Raw genomic sequence first — 25,471 nt, 5'->3', positions numbered from 1 at the left:
TCCCCCCCCTTTGCCGCAAAGCATCCTGGGAGCTGTAGTTTTTTTTTTACTAGAAGGGTCCTGGAGCTCCCCCTTTAAAAAACAAAACTTTGCGGTGGAGTGAAAGAGGCTGAGTTCCCTACTGTTTTGTTGCTTGGAGCGGCGGGTCAGTCGTGTGTAACGGGTTTGGATACGATTATATGGTTTTGTTTTGTTTTTAGTACGACTGCTACCTATTTTCTTGAAGAATTCCTGTGCCTTTAAGAACTACCTTCAAGAAACTCTTTTATGAGAAAAAAATACAACGTTTGAAGTTTTTTAGTTTAGAAAAAGGTGAGGGGGGGAAAGAATTTGTTCCGGAAATGCTCTGGTCTAGTAGACCCTCCCCCCCAAGTGTCCCTATTTGCCAGGGACGTTCCCAATTTAGAGAAGCCATCCTGATTTCTGATTTGATCCTGGAATGTCCCACTTTCCCTTAGGATGTCCCTATTTTCATTGGAGAAATGTTGGAGGGTTTTGAGTTATCCAACCTCTGAGCCACCTGAAGGCAATCCTGTATAAAGGTTTTTAATGTTTTATTATGTTTTATACATGTTGGAAGCTGCCCAGAATGGCTGGGGCAACCCAGTAAGACATGTAAAAGTAAAATTATCATTATGGAATGGGACGTCCCAATTTTCATTGGAGAAGTGTTGGAGGGTATAGTTTAGACTTTTACAAAGCGACACTATTGCTTCAGTGTGTTGTGAACTAGGCCCAATCTGAACTATACATTTAAAGCAGTATCATATCACTTTTAAACAGTCATGGTGTTGCAGCGTTTTCCCCAGTCAATAAAGACAGACATGGGTTCTCCGAGGAAGGTCAGAATTTATTTGGTCCCCCTGCAGAGAGAAGACAGAGCAGAGGCCAACATCTGCACTTCCTGAGTCAATGGCTTACCTAAAAGAATCCAGGGAAATGTAGTTTATGAAGGGTGCTGAGAGTTTGTAGCAGCTACAGTTTCCAGAGTGGTTTAACAATCAATCCCTCTTTGGAGGGAACTCTGAGAACTGTAGCTTGGGGGGGCAGTAGGGGTCCGTAACAACTCTCTCAACACCCTTAAAAAACTGCAGCTTCCAGGATTATTTGGAGGAAGCCATAACTGTTTAAAGTGGTGTGATACTGCTTTAAATGTATTGTGCAGATAGAGCCTTTTTTTTTGCATATGTTTACTCAACAATTTACAGCATCAAAATAAGGTTATATAGTGGGGCTGTGGAGTCTTGCACCTACATTTCCCAACAGACTCTAATGTGACCTGCATCACTGACCTAGTGAGGTGGGTTGGTTTGCTATGAAAAAGAGGTAGAAACTGACTACAGTGCAGCTTGGTAGCAGATCTGTGTGGCACCAGTGGGGAGAAGTGGAGCAGAAAAACACTTAAATGAGCATAATCAAATAGGGTACAAATTTGTGTCCACTTTCCCTCTTTATGATGTTTTAATAGCCACACTAGACAAACTGCTGTGGCAAATGCTACATGTGGCCAAGCCTGCAATATTCTGCTATATCCAAAATACAGATAGGTACCACATATGCAGCCCACCAGTGTTAACAGGACTTTCCATATTTCATTCGTCACAGTTTATTGCCTTATTAAAATAATTTATTGGTTGCCTTTCAATCATTCCAGATACCCTAGAGTGAGACATATATAAAACTAAGCAGAGCAAACTCAACAGCCCACAAAACTGGGGGGAAACCCATCATCAGCAAGAAAAAGTATTGCTTGTTGATTTTCCTTCTGATTTGGGGGATAACAACATCCCCAGTTATTATGTTGACTAGCTTCACGCGTTCTTGTTTTTCATGAATTTACCTCTTTTTCCTCTCTCAATTTCAGTGTTGACTAACTCTGTGGTCAACTCTGTGAAGGACAGGATAAAAAATTTTCCCATTAAAATTGATAAATATATGTTTAATTTGACACCTTCCTCATCAGTTACTGGGCTGATTAAACATTTATTCTCTAACCATTTTTAAGTATCCATTATTTTATACTCACTCCTAAAATTGGTTGTCTCTACTCATTGGGACACTATCAAAAGTTTGACTTCTATTTATATACTCTGATTTTTTTATCTATCTATCTATCTATCTATCTATCTATCTCATCATCATCATCATCATCTATCTATCACTGCAAGTAATCACCTTTTACAGGTGACTTAGTTATTATATTACTCTGATAATTCTTTATTCATACACATTTATAGATGGATAAAGTAGTTTACAGTACAGTCCTATACATGACTACCCAAGTAAGCGGGTCTAGAACTGTAGCCTTAGTCTGGTACTATCTGTTGATAAATTGCCTGGAATATTCTTTACTGAAATGCCAGTTGTTGGTTGGACAAGCACCTGCTCCCTTGCATGAGTAGTGCAAAGGCATGTATAGGAGTTGGACAAAGAGAGAGGGAAGACTGTACTATGCACAGCTAGAAAGGAGGGAAGGATCAAAAGAAGAAAAGGACAATGGATAGAGTGGCCAACAAAGTGTAAAAAAATGGAATACTGTAATGGAATGAAGTTAAAAGGATGGATGGGCTGAAGGAAAGGAAAATGATAAGCACCTTGGCCTAGTGCTATGATTCCTGGCCCCTCGACTTGCTATATAAGCAAGTACACAAGTCCTCCAACCTGCATGGCTGGTTTATTACCAAGCCACGAAAGCCCCTCCTGATCAAAGGGAGCAATGATGGAAATTAGGGAGAGAGAGAAATGATTATTGATTGTTGTCATTATTAATATATTAATAATGGGAGTAGCGGAAAAGGGAATGAGAGAAGCTACAGAAGGAGGAAGGAAACAATATCAAAGGAGCAGGAAGAGGAGATATTAAAGAATCTGGAAATTTGGGGCAATGATACAAATTAAGTATGAAAGGAGAAGGGCGGAAGAAATGACAGTTTACTAAAAATATTTTCAAACAAGTGAAACCTCATTTATCTAACAGCACCCCATACTATTTTGTGGTATGTGCACCCCAACATTTTTAGCCATGTTAAGTTGGCCCTGGGGATAGGATGTCTGACAACCCCTGATTTTTTTTGTAATATGATGTCAACACTTGCCTCTTACAAGCATCTTGGCAGCTGTGATCTGTATCAGCAGAAGATTCTGAACTGTCTTTAAAGAGAGCGTTATATGTAGTGTATTATAGCAGTCTAGTTTGGATATAACCAGGGCTTTCTCCAGATGACAAATCAGCATGCAACAAAGTACAGTAAAAGGCACTTCTAGCTACTAACAGCACCTGTGCCATAGAACAAAGTCCTTTAATACCAGTAGAGGCTGCTCCATTAGCATGAATGGCGCCCAACCTCAGCTGTCCATCAGCTAACCCCACCCATCTTAATCACAACCAGGGCAGGAGGTGGCCATGGCTGTCAGCTTCCTCCTCCCATCCTTTTAGAACTCAGCAGGAAGGAGGACAAAAGTAGAATTAGTTGGCTTTGCTTCTCATTGGCTGATGCACCACCGACTGTTGGCTCCCTGCCTTTTGCTCTACCATTCCCAAGTGGGCACCAGCCACTACTGCTTAACACAATTCTGCTTCTGCCCCTCTAGAAAGGATCAGAGCTGCAATGAGACTGAGCCTCAAAGGCCCAGTCCCTAGGGTTGATGGACCTGAAAGCTGCTGAAAGGTCTTGTGAAACCTGCTCTCTCCATCTCCATCCCCTACCATGGCATGAAAGGTGGAATTAATTGTTATATCCTCTAAATTTGACTCAAACTAATCCCACAGCCTTGGACATTGGGAATAGCATATTAGCATATTGCTTATCTGTAACTAATAGCCAATGGGGCTATTTTGCTGTATTTTGTCATAATAAAAAATTGCATTGTTTTTGCCTCTCAATTAATTACCTAGTACCCTGTTTAATCAAGTGAATCTGGACACTTACAACAGATTAACAGAATAATAATTAGGGAGAGAAATAAGGGGGAAATGCACAGGTAGATTAAGCATTTAACTGTGTATTTGCAATAATAATAATAATAATAATAATAATAATAATAATAATAATATTTTGTTGGTTTATTTCCTTCACTCATTTATTATTACAGTGGTACCTTGGGTTACATACGCTTCAGGTTACAGATGCTTCAGGTTACAGACTCCGCTAACCCAGAAACAGTACCTCGGGTTAAGAACTTTGCTTCAGGATGAGAACAGAAATTGTGTTCCGGTGGCGTGGCAGCAGCTGGAGGCCCCATTAGCTAAAGTGGGTGCTTCAGGTTAAGAACAGTTTCAGGTTAAGAACGGACCTCCGGAATGAATTAAGTACTTAACCCGAGTACCACTGTATACATCCTTGCTCAGATGTTTATCATCGTAGATTGCAATGCAGTTATAACCATATCTACTCAGAAGGAAGCCATATGGAATTCAGTGGGGTTTATTCTCAGGTAAATGAGATTAGGATTGCAGCCTAAATCTCTGCTAGGAAGGCTGGTGTTATGTGTGTGGTGTCGATGAAGCAGTGGACTGTAGGACCTGGAGGGATCCCAAGGAAGCATTTTGCCTTGCTGGTGAGACTGAGCTGGAGAGACCTGGAAATGAAAGTAAAAAAGACCAAGAGGCACATGGAGGGAGCTGTATCGGCAGCAGCTCTAGGAACAGAATGTTGCCTTCTGTAATTAAATAGCAATTACTAGTATTATTACTAACCGTAATAATGCTCTAATAATATCTCTAGTAATATCATAGCATTTATCAAGGCGGGGTGTAGGGGGAATCCCCAAGCAGAGGAGGTGAGTTGGTTATTTTGTTGTTTTTCTGTGAAGGAAGGAAGCTAGGAAGGAGGAGGGTGGCTGGGTTGGGGGTATGAAGGAGCGAAGATGGGCCAAAATACCCCTGAAGCAAAACTGCTCAGCTTTGCAGATGAGTAACGGAAATATTTCTCACTGCATATGTTGCTTAATCCCAACCAGAATTAAATAGGACGCGAAAGTCACACTACTACCGTCTCTCCGGGTCGAATTCTTAAAAGATAAATGTCTTCTTCCTCCCTGTGCTCCTTCTTTTGAGGTTGGGAAGTTTTTTTGGGAGGAACTAGCGGGAGCTCGGAACTGAATGGCGATCCCAGAAACCTTTTGACTTCTCTCACGGTTTCATTTCGGGTCTGCGGTTCTAGAATTTTTATTTCATTTTACTGTATTTTATTGCTTTCTTGCTCAAAAGCACTGACACAGTGAAGAGAATCTTTGCAGAAACGCTGATCTTGGACGAGGGGGAGTTGAGTAAAAAAAAAAAAAGGTTTGGCTGTTGCCTCATCTGGCATTTTATAATCCACGACTTGTAAAAGTTACGTTGCTTAGCAGAACGGAAATGTTTCATTTAAAATCATTTTTGGGCGGTTTTTTTTTAGTCTGGAACCAGCCGTAACAGTTTGTTGTGAGCATAGCAGCACCAAGTTGTGTGTCGTGGCTTCCGAAGGCAGAAGGCAGGCGGCTCCTTCCTTGTCTGTTTCCGCGTTCGAGGCACAGCTAACGCCGGTTACTTTTGCTAACCGAGGCCGGGGATTTGGAGGCCTTGGATTGGTGGGAATGGGGTCAATTCTAGAGGAATTAAACCAGGAAAATGTGCATGTGTGTTTTAGGGCTGTTAATGGGGGTTGGGAGTGCAATGAAAAGGAGGACCGTATTTGAAGGAGCAGAGCAATAGAGGCAAACCAGCAAGACGGAAGATGCCGCCAATGCGCATAAACAGGGTACAATCCACGTCGAAAAGGCTTACGAATGTCTATTATACGCCTGTTGCATTGTAGTATGATAGCTAACCAAAATATGTTGAAAACTGGGAGAATGAACACTAGGGGAATGGGAAACGTGTTGAAACCGTTGCTGAAAAAGAGAATCTGTTCCCTCCCTCCCTCCTTTTCCCTGCATATTGCAGAGGTCTTTACGGTGCATGTAAATATTTGGGGAGACAAGCGTTAGGGAGATGTGTGCTGTAAAAGTAATCTTACATTTGGGTTTGCAGCTCAATGCTACCCTGTTAATGTGCGATATTGAGGGCTGCAACTAAGCCTCACAGTTTTCTTTATGCAAAGCAAAACATCACAATTTGCATGAATGCAACGAATCTGTTGTGATTCTGCCAAGCCATTTTTACATTTTCTCGGTAGAGTCTCCTTATCGCATAATCGGTGAAACGTTCCAAACATATGGGATTATAAAAGCTTTGTATTACTAACTCCTAAGGTTCAGGGTTGGAGAGGAGTCTAGAAAACATGAGATTTGAAACCATGATAATAAATGTGTCCCTTTTCATTTGTTTTGTTTCTCATTTTACGCTTTTAGTGCATGTTACAGCAGTTTTAAGCTTTTACTCTGCAGTATACCATCTCTGAGCAGTTTGTAGATCCAGTTTAAAATACAAACTCAATCCAAAGTTTAAACAGTAAAAACAATGAAAACCAACAATAATACAGAACTGGACATAAAAGAAAAGAAATCTAAAGAACAGTATACACAGCAGCAAAAACAAAAAAACAATTTAAAACCAGCTAGAGGAATAATTAGGTTGATCTTAAAACCCCATAAAATGACTATCCGTTGTACACAGGAACATAGGAAGCTGCCTCACACTTAGACCATTGGCAAAATCATTCTGTACCATCTAGTTTAAACTGTAGGCATGTCATGAGCAGCTATTGGCTAGTGCCTGTAACATCATATTAAAAGCGAAACATTGGTTTCCTGCTCCCTATTATGTTACCCCATTTGAGAACTTTAAAAAACCCTAAGAAGCAAAATACTACCAGGTGTGCTACTCCAGCAGAAGTACTCAAGATGATTTTAAATATTTGTGCAAAAAATAAAAACCAACCTCAGACTTCTTCCCACCCCTCACAGCAGTGTTGTGTTGCTTTTTCCCCCTTTCTAAAAATTAAGGCAGTCTAAAGGGATTGACAGACAAGTAATGGTATAACCAACCAATATTAATGCAATGTTTACAAAATATATTTTATAGTTAAACAATCCCATGGTGTTTTAAAGTCTGCTTAAATTTAACAATAAATTGTTACTCCTTTGAGAAGGACCTTTACAAAAATGCATTTCCAGACAAGGACATCAGCATATTTAGATGACAGTTCTGTGGTGCGTATGTGGGCAAAGTTATATGTAAGATGCATTAACTTTTGTATAACCTGCCATATAAGAATCCCAAATACAGTTTTTTTATTTGGAAATTTATGTAGAGTTATGACTTCCGATAGGATTATGTATTTGCTGGCTGATTTTATTAATAAATAATAGTAAACTTATGAATAATCTCTTACATTATCACAAAAACAGATTTTAAAAGTTTTGAAAACAGTAATAACCTTTCACAAACACACACACAGGTTTAAAAACAGTACAAAATGAACAGAGACCTTTTCATCCAGCTGGAAAAGCTTATTGAAATAACAAAATCTTCAATTGTTTCTGGAGAGTACAGATAGTAGATTCCTGTTCTATCTAAACTTGAATGCTGTTCTACAAAAGAGGGGTAACCACATTGAAAGCCCTGCTCCAAGTCACTTTGGAACACGTTTCTGCTATTTTGGGCACTTGAAGGAGAAACACTCTTGCAGAACACAGAGACCCACTGTGTGTATAAGGGATAAAGCGGTCACTTAAGCAGCCTAGTCCTAAGTTGTATGTGCTAGTACCGAAACCTTGAATTTGGCCCAGTAGTAGATTGGCAGCCCATGCAAATCCTGCAAATAAAGTGCTATATGCTGCTGGTGGTTTATCTCCACAAGCAACCTGGACACTGCATTGTACATCAGGGCCAACTTCAAGGGTAGCCCCCACATAGAGTGCATTACACTAATCCAACCTTGAAGTACCAATGCATGGACAGTCGTGGTTAGGCTCTCATCATAGACACCTGCATCTCTAGGGATAGAGCTATATCTAGAAGCACTCCACACTTTGCAGATGCTCTTTCAGGGAGTGTTTGGCCTCATCCTGGATCGGGACACATTCTCACTGAACCTATGAACCCAACCCCCACCCCCTACACACACTGTCTTGCCTGGATTCAGACTCTGTTTATTAGCCCTCATCCAGCCCACCACTGCTTCCAGACACTGGTCCATGGCCTGCTCAGCCATTTCAAATTCAGATATTACAGATAAAAAGTTTTGGGTATCATCAGAGTACTGATGACTCTTCATCTTCTAATGGCTGCTCCCAGTGGCTTCATATATATGTTAAATAGCATTGGAGGCACTATAATGCCCTGTAGCAGCCCATAACTCAAGAGCCAGGTGGGCTGGGAATCACAAATTCAGTGTTAACTTCTGGAAGTATCCTTGGAGATAAGCCCAGAGTCACTGCAGAACAGTGCACCAATATCCATCTCCCATAGATGGTCCAAGAGGATTTCATGGCCAATGATACTGAATCAGGAGTTTAAGCAGGAGCAGCAGGGTCACAATCCTCCTGTCCCTCCCCTGATAGAGGTAATCTATCAGAGTGACCGTGGCCAATTGAGTCCCGAACCCAGATCCGAACTCAGTTTGGAATGTATCTAAACAGTTTCCTCCTAGAATGCCTGTGACTGCACTGCCAGAATTCTCATGAGTACCTTGTGACTGTGATGTATTTGTAGGCACCATTCCCTCATGCAAAGGAGTGTTCACTGCACCCTGGACCCACCCAGTCACGCCCACCCCGCAGCTAGCTTTAATCAGTTTTGAAAAGCAATGGTCGAGACAGCACTGGAGGCATAGTCACAAATAACTTGTCAAAGTCCTCAGGCTTCCAGAACTGATCCCACAAAGTAAGGCTTGACGGAGCATTGCAAACTTCACTCAGAGTTAGTCTTAATTTGTGTTGTACGTTATGGGATGTGCTGAATCTCACTTGGACTTTTTCCCCTGTGTTGAACTTTCTCCTTTTTGCAATGACATTTTGGTTTCAGCAGATCAAAATACCCGGTTTCCAGCAATTTGGAATACTAATTCTGCTGCAGATTCAGCACATCTTGTGTTGCACCTGACCAACTGAAAAATACTTTTAAGTTTGCCTAGCACAGCTAAAGATAGCTGAGAACAAATTTTCCTGTTTTGTATTTTTAATATGAAATGTCAGAACAGCGCACTGAATCATGACGTAATTTTTGTGTTCTGAATTTTTCTCCTGAACTGAGTTGGTTGCTTGGTTTCATCTTCATCTTTCATGTTCCTAGTTGTACCACCATAAATAATTCACAGCCTTCATTTTGGTTTGCATCTTCAAAATTGGGAAAACCTAGTGTAGCTAGATGAGTCTTAGAATCTGTGTTGCCATGAATTGTGTAGAGTAACATCTCTATGCATAAGATGGTAGTTTCTATGGTATCCTGGAAATCAAAGCCTGCCTTTCAAGTTTGCATTCTAAAAAGTGGGCACTTGGGGATGTATGAAAATGGAATGTTGAAAAGGTAATGCATACATCTACCTGGAAGAAAATGTGTCAACAAAGCAGGATTTTGTTCCTCTGTACAGACCCCAGTCCATTGATGTTCATTGAGGCTGGAATGGTAGCAGATCAGCTGAGGCCATTTTGGGGCAGTGTGGATCAAGCAGACTTTATCCTTGCTTTAAAAAAGGGGGGTGGCTACTGTAATATGCACTTACATGTAGTTATGTTTAATAACATTGTATTTGAACTCTTCTATTGGTCCCTAGGCCCATTTGAGGGTGGGAACTGTTCTCTATACAATTCTAAATGGGTTTAACCCACCACATTTGAAGCAGCAGCTGTGAGAGACCATTCCTCAGTGTTGGAATGCATGTTGAGATGAGCAACTTGTGGACCTCCAAATGTTGTTGGACTTTTAACTGTCATCAACCACACCCAGTGCTCAGGAAACATTGGAGGATTCATACAACATCTGGACAACCACTGGTTTCCCATCCCTTCTTTACTTGTACAGTCCCAGATACCTCTAGTTAAAACTATCCTATGTTATTGTTAAAGTTGTATTGTGGGGTACGCTCAAACTCTAAAGGTTTAATATATGCTTTTCCCCGCTGCAGTGACTGTAATGGAGAGACAAAAACGTAAAGAAGAGATAGAGAAGGGACTACAGTTCATCCAGTAAGTGAACAAGTTTGGAACTGTGTTGTTTCTATTCTCATTAATCTGTGAAATCAAGCAATCCTTGCTTTAATATATTTATTTTTTAATATATATATATATAATTTATTTTCCCTTCAAATGAAGACCAAAACAGCTCACACAATAAAGCATAACTTTCATAAATAGCAGCAGAAATACGCTGACATAAAAATACCTAGTTTAAGAAAAACTTATAAAGAATCAAACCACAATTTATTTGTTTCCCTCTATTTAAGTTCCCATCTATGATAGTTCAGGAATGATGTTGTGCTGGCTAATACTATAGTTGGTGGAATGTTACCCAGAGGGCTTTGTTTTCCTCTGTTAGTCACTTTCACTGCCTTGAAAGTCAAAAGAAATTTAAACTGGTACCGAAGCACAGCCAATTTTTTGATTATCTTGTCTTAGTAGCTTTCTGTTTGCTGTTACTTTAAGCCTGCTTTCTTGCCAAAAGAATCATTGTGTGTGTGTTACACACACACACACACACACACACACACACACACACATATACGCACAATCAAATAATGTGGATTTTTGTGCAAAAGGTTTTGTGCATGTGTGTGTGTATATAAACATAAGCAAAGTATTCTTCAGCAACAGGTAAATTTGTGTGCAACGGCTGAAGCCAAAGAGATAATGTAGCTTCCTGTACACATAGTTTAAGGTACAGGCCATGAAAAACTTAAGTGCATTCTGCAAACTCGTCTCTGAAAAGTGAGCATACCAATGCCCACAGGTAAAAAAGAAGAGGTTCCCTATTTCTACTTATATTATTCATTTATACTGCTTCACATATTAGAGTGATGTATATATATGTATATTTCTGTACTTCAGAAGCCCTTTGTCTTTGTTTAGGTCCACGTTACCCCTAAGCCAAGAAGATTATGAGGTAATTTTAAGAGTTTCTTTTTTAAAAAAAGAAGTACCAAATGATATTTTAATATACAATGTTATCTTGACGAATTAGTCCTTGTGACTGGGGTGGTGACGGCAGGGAGGGAAAGGGAAGTAGTTGCTTCTTGCCACTGGATGGGCAGAGTTGCTCATAGAACAAGGATAGAGAAGCTTTTTCAGCCCAAGGTCCATCCAAGGTACATATTTCCTTCTGGGCAAGTTTTTGAGGGCCACATGCTAGTGATGGATGTGGCTAGGATTCAGGAGATGCCATTCTAAATCGCATTGAGATTATCAGCTGGGTCTGTGTGGGTGATTTTTATACTTCTAATTTTATATCCTCCTGCTACCGAGATCTCCAATTGGTTCAGTTCTCAAAATATGAGTATGTAAAAAACTATCAACAACGTGGGCATTTACTTTCCAATAATATTTTTGTTGTTTGACTAAGTTACTTAAATACATTGACTTCAGTGGGTCTGAGTACATCTTAGCTTTGATACTGCCAAATTTGCTTTAATTGAACAAGCATGCTATGCATACTTGCCCGAGATATATATTTATTTTAAAATGGGAAACTTGAATTTACTCAAGCCCACTTACTTACTGAGTTGTTGCCTGGCTCTTAAGACTCCTCAATTGAGTTCTGCAGCCTCTGGCAGGGCATCTGCCCTAAAACCTTTGACAGATGTCCCCTCTCTAACCATAGCTATGAGTCTAGGGAACTCCTTTGCTCTAAAAATGTACTGTGACTGGTCTAGGTCCTGTTTTTCTTGTCAAGTCCTGTCCACACTGTGACATTGGCACACTGCATAGCAGGTGCATAGCAGACAGTAATATTGTGAAGCACAATATCATTGAGATTAGATTAAGAAAAAGCAGGTGAGAGCTGTGTTCACACATCATGCTAAGCCATAAACCATGGCTTAATGTGCATGACTGAATCTTGTCCATTGTATTCTTCCCCACTCCTCCAGCTGACACTGTAAGGAAACAAATGGCTTGCATAGACACATTCACCGTACCATGCTATAATGAAGCTTTCCAACCAAGGAACACTGTTTCTCTCAGCAGACAAGCTTTTTCTCATAAACCTGTCCACAGGGAATTGTGACTTTCTAGGATTATACGAATTATGTGCCTCCTTTATATTCTGAGAGAACGTATATAGTGATTTTGATTGAGGTTGAATCCTGACAAGACAGAAGTACTGTTTTTGGGGGACAGGAGGCGGGCAGGTGTGGAGGATTCCCTGGTCCTGAATGGGGTAACTGTGCCCCTGAAGGACCAGGTGCGCAGCCTGGGAGTCATTTTGGACTCACAGCTGTCCATGGAGGCACAGGTCAAATCTGTGTCCAGGGCAGCTGTTTACCAACTCCATCTGGTACGTAGGCTCAGACCCTATCTGCCTGCGGACTGTCTCGCCAGATTGGTGCATGCTCTGGTGATCTCCCACTTGGACTACTGCAATGCGCTCCCACTTGGACTACTGCAATGTGGGGCTACCTTTGAAGGTGACTCGGAAACTACAACTAATCCAGAATGTGGCAGCTAGACTGGTGACTGGGGGCGGCCGCTGAGACCATATAACACCGGTCTTGAAAGACCTACATTGGCTCCCAGTACGTTTCCGAGCACAATTCAAAGTGTTGGTGCTGACCTTTAAAGCCCTAAACGGCCTCGGTCCAGTATACCTGAAGGAGCGTCTCCACCCCCATCGTCCTGCCCGGACGCTGAGGTCCAGCGCCGAGGGCCTTCTGGCAGTTCCCTCATTGCGAGAAGCAAAGCTACAGGGAACCAGGCAGAGGGCCTTCTCGGTTGTGGCGCCCGCCCTGTGGAACGCCCTCCCACGAGATGTCAAAGCGATAAACAACTACCTGACATTCAGAAGACATCTTAAGGCAGCCCTGTTCAGGGAAGTTTTTAACGTGTGATATTTTAGTGTATTTTTGGTTTCTATGGAAGCTGCCCAGAGTGGCTGGGGAGGCCCAGCCAGATGGGCCGGGTATAAATAATAAATTATTATTATTATTATTATTATTATTATTATTATTATTATTATGCCTTTTTGGCACTGTAGCAAGGACACTACGGGACGGCATAGTGTTTTTTCTTCGTTTCTTATTCCTACAGGCTTTTTTGCAAAAGCTGGTGAGAAACTTATTTGCAGAGGGCAATGATTTGTTCAGAGAGAAGGATTTCAAGCTAGCGCTGGTTCAGTATGTTGAAGGGCTGAATGTGGCCGAATATGCAGCTTCAGATGAGGTGGCCATTCCGGTGGATCTCTTATGCAAGCTGCATGTCAATCGGGCTGCCTGCTACTTTGCCATGGTGAGTAGTCTTGGGGCTAGTTTGTGCATGTGTGTGCTTTATTTGATCTCTCCATCATTTGATGACTTGTGTATAAGCAGGTTTAAGCTGCATTAAAGTAATTTTGGTTGAAATAAAAAAACATTTTTTTCAATATACAGTATGTCATGGCTCACTTGCCTTTATTTGATGTTGCAGTCATCAGGCGATGATCATACTTGTGCAATTCATTCCACATTCCATTGCCTTTAGGGGGTGCGGGTAGGGATCTGACTATAGGCACTATACTCCAAGGGGAAGAATTATCCATTGTTGTGGGTATTAACCTGACACACTGTTCTTTTGCTCCCCCTTTCTTTTCTGCACAAGCAGAACTTAAGAGCAATGAGTTAGGTCGGACAGATCTTGAATGGAAGGAGACGTGTAGGATCTGTTTATGTCAAGCTTCTTATGGTTATGATAGTCTCGTTTTCCAAAAGGGCCTGCATGAGAAAGCTCTGGAAGACAGTGAGAAGGCTCTGGGATTCAACAAGGAGAACATCCGTGCGCTATTCCGGAAAGCCCGCTGCTTGAATGAGCTAGGGAGGCACAAGGAAGCATATGAATGTAACAGCCGCTGCTTGCTCTCCCTCCCGCATGTAAGTAGTGGCTTGCACATTTACAGTCATTGACTTTTTAATGGAAAGTGCATAAATGTGTTAAAATAAATTACAATCAAACTTGAGATTTCCATTCCCCTCCTCTATCATTGGCTCTCTCATCTTTTCTTTTGATCCAAAGAGCAATAAAAAGGAATCTACAAATCTTCCAAGCATTGAGCAAACTAATAAATAGAGCATGCAGTTCCCAGCACAAATATGAAAGCCTATTATTGTCTTTAGCACTTAGATTTGCAAATATATTTTTATATATGACAGCTTCTGGGGGAAAGCCCCTGCTCTCTCTTACCGCAAGTGCTGCTTCTCCCCCCGCCCCCCCAAGTTTCCCTGCCATTATGTCCCCTCTTGCAGAGACACTGTCCCTTGTTCTGCTCATATTTCACCTCTAGATATTTTGGTCTGGATTGGAGAGACGGCACAAGAGAGAGCTTGGGAGCAGGGAACAATAAGCGTTTAGAGGATTCACGCAATTTCACTTATGAAATTTACACAATTACACTTATATGACGGGCCTGGAACGTAACCCCGCATAAGTGGGGGGGGGACCCTGTATTTGCAAAGAATTGAGTGAAATACTTTGTACACCTACAAAAGTGCTCATTGTCTTCTCCTTGAAGGATGAAAGTGTGGCACAACTCGGCCAGGAGCTTGCACAGAAACTGGGATTAAGGATCCGGAAAGCCTATAAGAGGCCTCAGGTATAGTATTCTTGCCCCACGTTTATTTCAGTTGGCATATATAGGGTTATATGATTGCATCCGCCCAACAATCCTTTGGGATATGTTAGACTGAGAGTGACTTGCCTAAAGCTAGCTAATGAGCATCAAGATGTGCAGGGATGTGAACTTGGGGTTCCAGCATCCAAATCCAGCACTCTATCCCAAGGCTGCACAGCATGTGATTCAGCTCACCAACAATGTGTGGTAACCTCTGAAGTGCTTGGTACCCTCCCATGTTTATGCAGTCCTCAAATAGAAAACAGAAATAGGAAGTGTTGAGTTCTGGTGAACTGCCATTCATGGCCAGTGCTCAGAATTGGGCTTGGTACAGTTGAGCAGGTCTAGTTTGGGGATCCTGTGTGGCCCTCCTGATGTTTACTGGACTCCATCTTTCTTTACTCCCAGACTTCGTGGCCAAAGGTCAGGGATTATGGGAGTTGTTGTCCACCTGCATATGAAGGGCCTCCATGTCTTTTTTTTTGGGGGGGAGTACTAATTGGTGTGTACAGTTACGTGTAAATGTGTGTATAAAAGGCTTATGGCAAACCAGAAGGTTGGAATGGTGAGTATAGTGGTACCTCGATTTTCAAATGTAATCAGTTCCGGAAGACCGTTCAGCTTCCGAAACGTTCAAAAACCGAAGCATTTACTTCCGGAAAACTCTATACAGAAGCCGCGTGGCATGTTTGACTTCCGAAAAGCGTTCAGAAACTGAAGCAGTTACTTCTGGGTTTTTGGCGTTCAAAAACTAAAACGTTCTACTTCCAAGACGTTCGAAAAACCGAGGTACCACTGTATTCTATTTTAAGAGCACCTGCCACTATTATAAATGGTATTTAATTAGAAATGGCATTTAATTCAGCTAGCCAGCTCAGAACAGAATCATACTGTCTGGCTACCTGTGAAGACCTTAGAGAGCATGACTACCTACCTCCTCTCCTGTCAAAACTTAGCACTATTAATTTCACCCAGGATAAATCCAAAATAAGACTATCCACTTGCAAATGATGCAATATTCCAAACACAGTACTGTAGTCAGTTCTTGTTGGGAATAGCATGTAACCTGCAAGTAGATTGTCCCATTTGACTATTATATAAGCATGCCTTGTACTGAATGTAGAAAACTGGGAAGTGAGGTTTAGCTGCGATTTCTAGTCTGTGTACAGGGTGCATGTACAGTGCAATATATATATATATATATCTCCAGTCAGTGCTATCTTGTATGTTTACTTGCTCCTTAATATGGAAGTGACTTTGTGTCAGAATCTTGTAGATTACCACTGTTCTCTCTTCCTTGCAGCAGGAATTGGAAACGTTTTCTCTACTTAGTAATGGCCTGTCTTCTGCCTTACCAAATCAGGTAGCCTTTATTGATGAAATAGTGCAAGTGAGACTTGAAACAACATTTTGCAGTGTCAAGTGCTGCTGTTCAGCATGCCAGCCAGCCTGGACCTCTTCGTGAAACTTCATTTCATTCCTTTCCCCATTTCCCGCTTAAAGAGTTTTATTGTTCTTCAAACCCTGGGATTCCACCAAGTATGCCGATATCTCCCTCATGTTTCTCAGTGATCCTGCTTGGCTAGAGTACTATTGGCACTCACTGCCTAAGTCCACTGTTGCAAGAAATGATGCCTCCTAGAAATGTTTAATTTTAAGTGCAATTGATTGCATTCCAGAATTTTAGCAGAATCTGAAAAACTGTAGAGAGTGCTGACTGGCTAGCTAATGGCCCTTGTGACAGTCATGAAGTCAGTCAGTTGTGTAGAGCACTGGTTGTCGGTCCAACTAGTCACATAACTCACATGGCCTGAGCAGTATTTCAAGGTGTTTTTTTAAAAAAAAAATAAACCCAACAGGAAAGTGATCCAAAGAAAATTTAACCAGATGAACATATGCCCAAGTTTTTTGTGTTTTTTAATAGTTGAAAGCTTGCCTGAAGTTTGGCGGGAAGGGTGAAAGAGAGGAAATTAGTGCTAGTTTCAAAGACCAGTATGTGTGTCAGTAAAGTGAATAAACACTGCAAGAGGAAAAAACTGCAAACTCCTGTAGTTAGGTACATCACTGTGTGCCCTGAAATAACTCTTTGTGAAAGTTGGAGAAAAGATTTGAATGCTGAGAATAGCAACTCCCCCCACCCTGCCAGAGGGATGACAATAGTATATTCTTTCTCTTTGCAGACTGTTTCTAATGGATTGGGCTCTGTAGATGACATTGAAACAGGTGATTAGTTTTATGTTCCTTTGACTCATAGCAATTTTTGTCTCTTTGGTTTGCCACTAAGGACTATAACTTGAGTGACAGAAAATGTTAGAGGGGAGGGCAGAAGTAAGTTTTACTCTTGCAACTTCCCTCCCTGAGCCAGCTTTGAGAACCTTGCACTGGGCTTGCAGCTGTTCCCCTGAACTGTGTGGATCGGCAGAAAAACCAATGTATGCTGAAGCTCCCAGCACATATAAATGAAATCCACTGCAGGAGATACCCTTTTCCCATGATACACAGGGCGCCAGCATGCTATAAAATCTGAAGAAACTGTTAGAAACATGACTTTAGATTGTACTCTGCCAGATACTGAAAGACATATTTTGAAGATGGGAGACACAGTATAGTACAGGCTTTGAGTGCAGAAGGTCTCTGGTTCAATTCCTGGTATTTCTGTCTGTCTGTCTGTTTATGTAAGGATCACATAGTGGGTGATGAGAGGGGGGCGGGGAGAGACCTCTGCCTGAGACCCTGGACAGCCACTGCCCCCCAGAGTGTACAATATTGGGCTAGTTGGACAAACGTCCTGGGCTGGCATACGGTAGCTTCCTATAGTTCAGAGAGCAAGAGTCTCTGAGCTTCCGTTTCTGCTACTGGATTGGGATCTGTGTGTGCGCTGCCATCTGGATGTGATCAAGTAATTTGCCTTGCAGACAGCTCTCTCGGTCTCCAGTGCGTCACCCCTCCCAATGTCTCTGTGAGTGAGGACTCTTCCTTTCCATCAACTGACTTGGATACGAAAGGCACACCAACTTCACTGCCTGCCGCCACCCTGCTCCCTTCTACTGATGCTGCATCCATGCCAGGGTCTGAGGGTGCTGATGACTTCACTGAAGGAGGAGTTCTTGGGCATGAACTGGACTCCATTCTGGATTCTATTGCAGATGGGTCACAATACCCTCTGGTAAGAGTGGATTTCCTAGGTCTACCTATCCATCTACATCTCTCCTTTCAGTCACTCCTTTCTGACTTTCCCTCACTCTTCTCCTCATGCACTGGAGAGTTCTGTGTCTTTCTCCCTCCTCCTTTTGGTTTCTCTTCCCTGCCCACAAACTCCTCCTTTGGGTTTCTAAGTATCTGACGAGATCTGAGCCAACGTGAGACCTGAGTATATTATACATTTCCATGTGGCATTGTTTATCACCTTGGGAACACAAAGGGTGTGTGCACATCTAAAACTCCCAACTGTATAGCTGTGGTTAAGCAATTGGAAGCAGAGTTCTGGTCTCCCTGTCCACACACGTTGGCCTTTTGGAGTGCAAATTGTTCTCTACTAGTCTTACATGCAATTAAGTGATACAGTGGCATTGATGTTGACAGTGGTTGAAGTCGCCCAGGGTTTTCTCCCCAACATCCGTTTCAAATCTTGGTTAAGAGAAAACTCTGATATCAGGAATGGGGAAGTCCATAGCTTAATGGCAGAACATGTGTTGTGTACAGTATGCAGGAAAGCCAGGGTTCAATCCCTGACACCTCAATCTGAAAGGATCCTGTATTAGGAAAGTATTAGGCGTGTACTAGGAAAGAGCAACTGTCTGTGTTAGACAGCAACTGCTAATCAGAGTCGACAGTTCTTTTCTAGATATACCAATGCTCTGGGTCAACATTGGGCACACACTCCTTCCCTGAAGCTTCTTTCTGGTACCCTACTGGATCTGTTCACCTGTTGCATTCTTCCTCCCCACTCCCCCAATCCAGTTAATGCCACTTAGGCCTCTGACACCTGGTTAGTCTTGATGCCTGTGTAATGCTGAACTGCAGTGGGGGAGGCAGGTGTTGCACCACAAAAGAGAGGAGGGTCTGTGTGAATAAAAGTGTTGGTGCTGACCTTTAAAGCCCTAAACGGCCTCGGTCCAGTATATCTGAAGGAGCGTCTCCACCCCCATCGTTCTACCCGGACACTGAGATCCAGTACCGAGGGCCTTCTGGCAGTTCCCTCACTGTGAGAAGCCAAGTTACAGGGAATCAGGCAGAGGGCCTTCTCAGTAGTGGTACCCACCCTGTGAAACACCCTCCCATCAGATGTCAAAGAGAACAACAACTACCAGACTTTTAGAAGACATCTAAAGGCAGCCCTGTTTAGGGAAGCTTTTAATGTTTGATGGATTAGTGTACAGTATTTTAATATTTTGTTGGAAGCCGCCCAGAGTGGCTGGGGAAGCCCAGCCAGATGGGTGGGGTATAAATAATAAATTATTATTATTATTATTATTATTATTATTATTATTATTATTATTACCAAGATACTGGTTGATAATGCTGCTGCGTTGGAGAAAGTAACTGTAAACTAGTCTTCAATTCTGTCTGTCATAGTGCCCTGTGCTACCTACCTTGTGTCCCTGGTGTATTTCATCTCTTCCCCTCTAACTGTATCATGTTTTATCTCTCTTGCTGAAGTCCCTGGTCCAAGGTGCCATCCCTGCCAACCTGTCTAGTGAGATGCCCCAGCTGATCCCCGTGTTTCCAGGTGGCACTCCTCTGCTCCCTCCCGTGGTGACTGCCAGCATTCCAGTCTCCACACCGCTCCCTCCTGCTTCCTTTGGCCTTGTGATGGATGCCACTAAGCAGCTCTCCTCCTCATCTGTCCTGGACGCTTTTGAATCGCCTGTGGGTGGCAGTGGCAGCTCCCCTTTGGACTCGCTGGATTCGCTGGACTTGCTCCCATACACAGAGTCCCGCCTCGATGTGTTGGATGCTTTTGGAACCAATAGGGGATCACTAGATGCGCTGGATTCCTTTACTGTTGGTAGGTGTGGGGCCTGTCAAAATATCAACTGCCCTAGGCTCATGTTACATGCTCCTCCACTGCCATCTAACTCTCTCCTTCTCACCACTCATATCAGTTCATGGCCGATGTCCCAGCCTTGTATTGTCAATTTTAAATTGCAAATGTTTCTTTTTTCTAACTAGGCTGGGTATAATAAATAAGCAAATGGATAAATGTGTTGGTTTGTATAGTGCCCATCATGTGGTTCGCACCAAACAGCAGCAGTATTAGTTCATTGCTGCATTATAGATTAAGAGAAACTTAAAGAATTACTTGACTGAATAACAAGACTAACATGTAAGAGGATGAAGGAGCAGGAGGTATGTTTCTGTATGATCCAAAGCAAATTTGAAGAAAAGAGTCTTTATCTAGCCAGTGATATCTAAACCACTAGAAAACAATTTTCCTCTTGGTGAGAACTGCCTCTTTGGAGTAATTTGAAACTAACACTGGAGAGAGAACCCCCTGGGATATTTTCCTATGCAGACCTCATGGTAATGACCTGGGTGGCAGGGCTGTGCAAGAGCATTACTATGATTTTCTTTCTTAAATCTAGGGGTTTTTTTAATTATTGAAACTATCTGCCTCAAGTGCTAAAAGAATGTGGCACTTGGTTTCTGTTGCCTCTTGGGAACTTAAGAAAAGAGAAGGTAGTTGAATGTAGTAGTGCTCGGGTAGTTGGCAATCATGCTTGAAACACTGGCCAGCTGTCTTCATTTCTCTTGTGATTTTTCTGTCCTTGTTCAGAGGAAACCAGCACACAAGAACCACGGCAGCCTGCTGGTATCCAGAAACCACCACCCTTGGTGAGTAGTTGTTCTCTTTTTCTCTGGATTGGGAGATGGAATAATCTGTGGGCCAAGAGCTGAAAATGGACCCCTTGGCATCATGTAAGGTGGCAAAACTTCATTGGGATTTTTTGAAAGGTGTATATCTTGGTTGCATTTTCATGTGATAGCAGGTTGCTTGAGCTCTTTATGCTGTCATTAAGATGGCTGATGCCACCTTTTCTAATTTAAGATATAATGTCAACAAAGTATGTGATTTAAAATGTTAAAACTGTGTTGGAAAGCTAATGAAATCTGTTACAAAAAACTAATAATTTTTCACAATTACCATGATACAGCCATGTATCAGGAAAAAAGTCCCCCCCCCCTCCTGAGCTATATATGACACTTTAGCTGAACCACATAGGCAACTAAAGTGTATTGGACAATTGTAGGATACTCTTTGACCTTTCCAATAAGCTTTAAAATAAGAAGGAAATAGCTTTTCAGGTGCACCTTCAGTGTAACAGTCAGTAATATAATTAATACCCAGATTTCATCCAGTCTATTCCACTAATGGCACAATAGGGCAACACTTTGACAGTTCTTCTTTGCAACGCTACCTAGAATTCATGGGAACGCTCAAGATTGTATTTTGGATTGACCACGAAAGTCAGAGTAATTCTCCTTGCGTGTAGAGTAGAGTCATCAATGAGAAGGGCTTTAGTCTGCCCACGTTGGCTTTTTCTTTCTGAAATGCAGGTTGACCTGAAGAACTTCAGGAGAGGGGTTCAATTACTTTTCTTTGCAATTCCCCCCCCACTCACTCTCTCCAGGCAAACCACAGTGGACCAAGTCACCCAACGGTACCCAAAGTGGTAGAGTTGCTGATGTGTCAGCCAGAGTCAATAATGCCCAACACAGCGCTGCTTGTGAAGAATCCGCTGGCGTCCACTCACATCTTCAAACAAGCCTGTCGCATCTGCTATCCCAAAACAGGTGATTTGCTTGTGGTGACTTGGACTAGTTGCTATTGGAAAAACTGGGTTCTTATTAATCTTGTCTCCCCTTTTGTAGGACCCAAGGCTGGCGATTATACCTATCGAGAAGGTCTGGAACACAAGTGCAAGCGGGATATACTGCTGGGCCGGCGCTGCAACTCGGAAGATAAAACCTGGAAGAGAATCCGACCACGGCCAACCAAGACAAACTTTGTGGGATCTTATTATCTGTGCAAAGGTGAATTGAAGGGAAAGGGTACATTGGGTGGCGGAGGGGGGCGGCGGGACTGCTTCATACAGAAGGAGGGTTCTGTGAAATATGGCATGGGGAGAGAGAGGCTGCTTTCTGTAGCAATGACCTGTTTCCTACTGACCTACCCTCTCCTTCATGAATGTGTACAGACTTTAATTATTATAGGGATTTATACCTTTGCCTTCAATCGATTTCCCATCATGGTGGCTTACAAAATTTTCAAAGTTCAGTGATAAAACAAGATAAAAGATATACAAAAGCACACCCAAAGCAGCAAGCTTTAAAAGGGCAGCATAAAAACACAATTGCCATCAGCCAAGAAAAAATGATTAAATTAACATCCTAAGAAAATCAAATTGTCTGACTTATGCCAAAATGGGCAGGTGTCAGGCAGGTCTCGTTGGGGAGATTAAGTTAATCATTAGTAAAGATGACAGGGGCTTGAGTTATTATGATGAATAATTGCAACCTTCTCCAGTGTGGTACTCTCCAGATGTTGGTGTTGTTCTACTGCAACTCCCATGAGCCACAGCCAGTATGGCCAATGGTTCAGGGTGATGTGAGTTGTAGTCCCAACAGCATCCAGAGGGTACCAGGTTGGGGAAGGCTTGGCTACCCCAAGATGTGACATTTTGAACTCATTGGTTTATTTTTAACTGTTTGTGATCTTGGGGCTGAGTGGGAGGGGAGAGAAGGAAACAGAAGAAGGGGTAGCAAGAGAGCTTGGTTCTGATTCCAGCCTCCATTCCTTGTGTGGTGGTGTGATGTCTGTTGCTTTGTAGATATGCTTAACAAGCAGGACTGTAAGTACGGGGATAACTGCACCTTCGCGTACCACCAGGAGGAGATCGACGTGTGGACAGAGGAGCGGAAGGGGACTCTCAATCGTGACCTCCTCTTTGACCCGCTGGGCGGAGTCAAGCGGGGCAGCCTGACCATTGCCAGGATCTTGAAGGAACACCAGGGCATATTCACCTTTCTCTGTGAGGTATGGAGTAGAAGGCAGGCAAGATGTCCTTCCACAGCATCCTTCTCCTTGTCTAGCTACATAACTGGGCCGTTGAGCCTTTCACCCAGAATACTGTCCAGTGCCAACATTTATCAGTTTTGGTTTTGCATAAAAACACCAAAATTCTGCTTACCCTTTCTCTCTCACACTCAATTCTGGGTTGCAGCTCTGTTTTAAAGTGATGGAAAATGGCGCCTCTCTGGAATTTTCTGCCTAGTTGCTATGTGGCTAGCCTTGAGCTGGCCTCCAGAAACCCCCAGTACTGCTGAGAAACATGAATTGGAAAGATCACTGTGTGGTTGTGGCTTGATTACAATAAGCATCCTGTTCTCTCGCATAGTAACTTAGCAGAAAGCCACTGTGTTCTAGTCAATGGAGCGTTAGGCTGGGTCCTGGAAGATCGGGACTCGTTGAGTGGGCAAGTTGCAACCTCCTAGCCTTAATTCCTCGTCTGTAATAATAAGTACCTATAACCACAAGTTGCCAGGAGCATGATAAAGGAACACAAGAAGCTGTCTTGCACTGAATCAGACCATTGGACCACCTTGCCCAGTAATGTCAACACTGACTGTCAGGGGCTCTCCAGGGTTCCATTTGGGAACCATTCAGATTTCAGCCTTTGTTAGGCAAATATTACAGTGCATTGGAAGTGCTTTAGAAATGATTGTTTAAAGCAGTTTCTAGGGACTTAAGAGTCTGAAACCCTTTTCTAATGGTGTGCTTGCAGATCTGCTTTGATAGCAAACCCCGGATAATCAGCAAAGGGACCAAGGACTCTCCAGCAGTGTGCTCCAACCTAGCTGCGAAACATAGCTTTTATGATAACAAGTAAGTGGGCTGGGCTTCGTCATAGGAAGTTGCCTTGTACTAAGTCAAACCTTTAACTAGCTCGGTATTGACTCTACACAGACTGACAGACTGCTCTCCAGGGTTTCACACTAGAGTGTCTCTACCTGGAGATGCTGGGGGTGCAAAGCAGTTGCTCAACAATGAGCTGTGGCTGATGGTCTCACTAGTAATGCCCTACCCCACCCTCTTTTATTCTGGGAATACTGGCCTATCCTATATTATTATGATAAGGATCATTAAATCCATATTCATGCATTACCTGTAGCAGCATGGAAACAGTTGACATGTGGTTGTGCTCATGCTGCTACCATCTAGCACAGGGGTGTCAAACTCAAATTCATCGGGGGCCGCGCCGCCGCTAGAGGGCAGACGTTCTCTGGCTTGTAGGCTGCCGCGCATGCGCTGAAGAGGCGGCTTTCTTGTGTCAAAAAAAAAAAAAGTGAGAATAAAAGGTGAAGGCTGGCGGCGGCTACACGGGCCACATGACGAGGTCTGGCGGGCCGGATTCGGCCCGCGGCCCTTGTGTTTGACACCCGTGATCTAGCAGATCATTTAAAGCAGCATTCCTCACTATGGTGCCATCCTGTTAACTACCACACATAAGCACCTCAGTTGTGGAACCAACCCTTTCCTGTTGCTGGTTCTGATGATTAAGTATTTGCCATGCTTCTTGAGTAATGCATAAATCAGGCCCAAGATATAATATTCTATTTTGTCCGTCTAGCCCAGTCAATACATTACTCATGAAGCACTGCAGATACACAGTTGTCAAAGCCCACATCCAGTAAGTGTGTGTTCTGAAACTGAGGTATGTACCCATGGTGGTCTAAACTTAGCACAATTAGCTCCCAAAGTGGCTTATAATGAAAATCCACAAAAGGTGCAAATAATTAGGGACTGGTGGGCATGTTTTATGGCAGTCACTTGACAGGCTAACATTGTAGTCCAGATTTGAGGTTCTTCTCTGTAGAATCGGGGGGCAGAAGGCGCTGCAAACGGATGGGCTGGCGCAGGCTGAGCAGTAGTTTTCTATATCACTGCTGTTTTAAAACAAGTATCTTTATGAATAAACATTCCTCTCCTCGATGCAGGTGTCTAGTTCACATTGTTCGTTCCACCTCACTAAAATACTCCAAGATCCGCCAGTTCCAGGAGCACTTTCAGTTTGATGTGTGCCGGCATGAGGTGCGTTACGGCTGCCTGCGTGAAGACAGCTGCCATTTTGCTCACAGCTTCATAGAGCTCAAAGTTTGGCTGCTACAGCAGTACTCCGGTAAGTGTACCACTTGGCTCATCCTGAGGATGGAGAGGGAGATCTGCAGTATCTGTGGTTCCTGAGATGCCTTTCTAGGGACCATAGGATTGTACCTTTAGTGTATTGAAATCTTACATACATGAATTATAAGAGTTGAGGGAATGATTTGTGGTGTTAGGTTTTAATATTCTACACTTTGCAGAAAAGAAAGCTCTAGAGTGGATCAGTGGATGTAACTGCCAACTTGGCAAGAGTGGCTGGAAATTGGAGGCAGCATGTCTGAATCAAGAACTCTTAAATTTTATGCCCTTTTGTTGCTATATTTCTGCTGCACTTGTAGAGTATTATATATGTGTGTGTGTGTGTGTATATATATATATATATATATGAAGGGTGGGGTGTGTGTATGTGTGTGTGTACACACACACACACACACACACAAACACAAACACAAACACACCACCCTTCATCAGAGATCTCAGGGTGGTTCAGAATGAAATTACTTGAATCTCCAAGTCTGTTGGTCCATTGCCTTTTTGAAACACTACAAGTAAAACCATTGTTTTAAAAAATCTGAAAAGATTCTGGAAGTTGGAAG

General features: G+C 42.7%; 1 protein-coding gene across 7 annotated transcripts in view; it reads left to right on the top strand.

The window, feature by feature from the left end:
- Positions 1-88: 88 nt before the first annotated feature.
- Positions 89-25,471, top strand: part of ZC3H7B (zinc finger CCCH-type containing 7B) — a 48,585-nt gene continuing 23,202 nt past the window's right edge. The window contains exons 1-16 of one of the 7 annotated variants that reach the window (XM_083573773.1): positions 89-152; positions 10,047-10,107; positions 10,987-11,020; positions 13,159-13,356; positions 13,815-13,973; positions 14,612-14,692; positions 16,017-16,073; positions 16,891-16,933; positions 17,626-17,876; positions 19,370-19,718; positions 20,487-20,545; positions 21,343-21,505; positions 21,584-21,745; positions 22,543-22,748; positions 23,497-23,597; positions 24,710-24,891. In XM_083573773.1, the coding sequence (XP_083429899.1) occupies positions 10,055-10,107; positions 10,987-11,020; positions 13,159-13,356; positions 13,815-13,973; positions 14,612-14,692; positions 16,017-16,073; positions 16,891-16,933; positions 17,626-17,876; positions 19,370-19,718; positions 20,487-20,545; positions 21,343-21,505; positions 21,584-21,745; positions 22,543-22,748; positions 23,497-23,597; positions 24,710-24,891 (2,098 nt within the window). In that variant the 5' untranslated portion in view covers positions 89-152; positions 10,047-10,054. Of the gene's footprint in view, positions 153-4,558; positions 4,780-4,838; positions 5,285-5,718; positions 5,739-10,046; positions 10,108-10,986; positions 11,021-13,158; positions 13,357-13,814; positions 13,974-14,611; positions 14,693-16,013; positions 16,074-16,890; positions 16,934-17,625; positions 17,877-19,369; positions 19,719-20,486; positions 20,546-21,342; positions 21,506-21,583; positions 21,746-22,542; positions 22,749-23,496; positions 23,598-24,709; positions 24,892-25,471 lie in introns of those variants that run through there. The other 6 variants (XM_083573770.1, XM_083573772.1, XM_083573768.1 and 3 more) reach the window with 6 other exon arrangements.

Source organism: Podarcis filfolensis (assembly GCF_964270895.1).
Source record: "Podarcis filfolensis genome assembly, chromosome: 10".
NCBI lineage: Eukaryota > Metazoa > Chordata > Lepidosauria > Squamata > Lacertidae > Podarcis > Podarcis filfolensis.
This window is presented reverse-complemented; position numbering and strand designations above follow the sequence as displayed.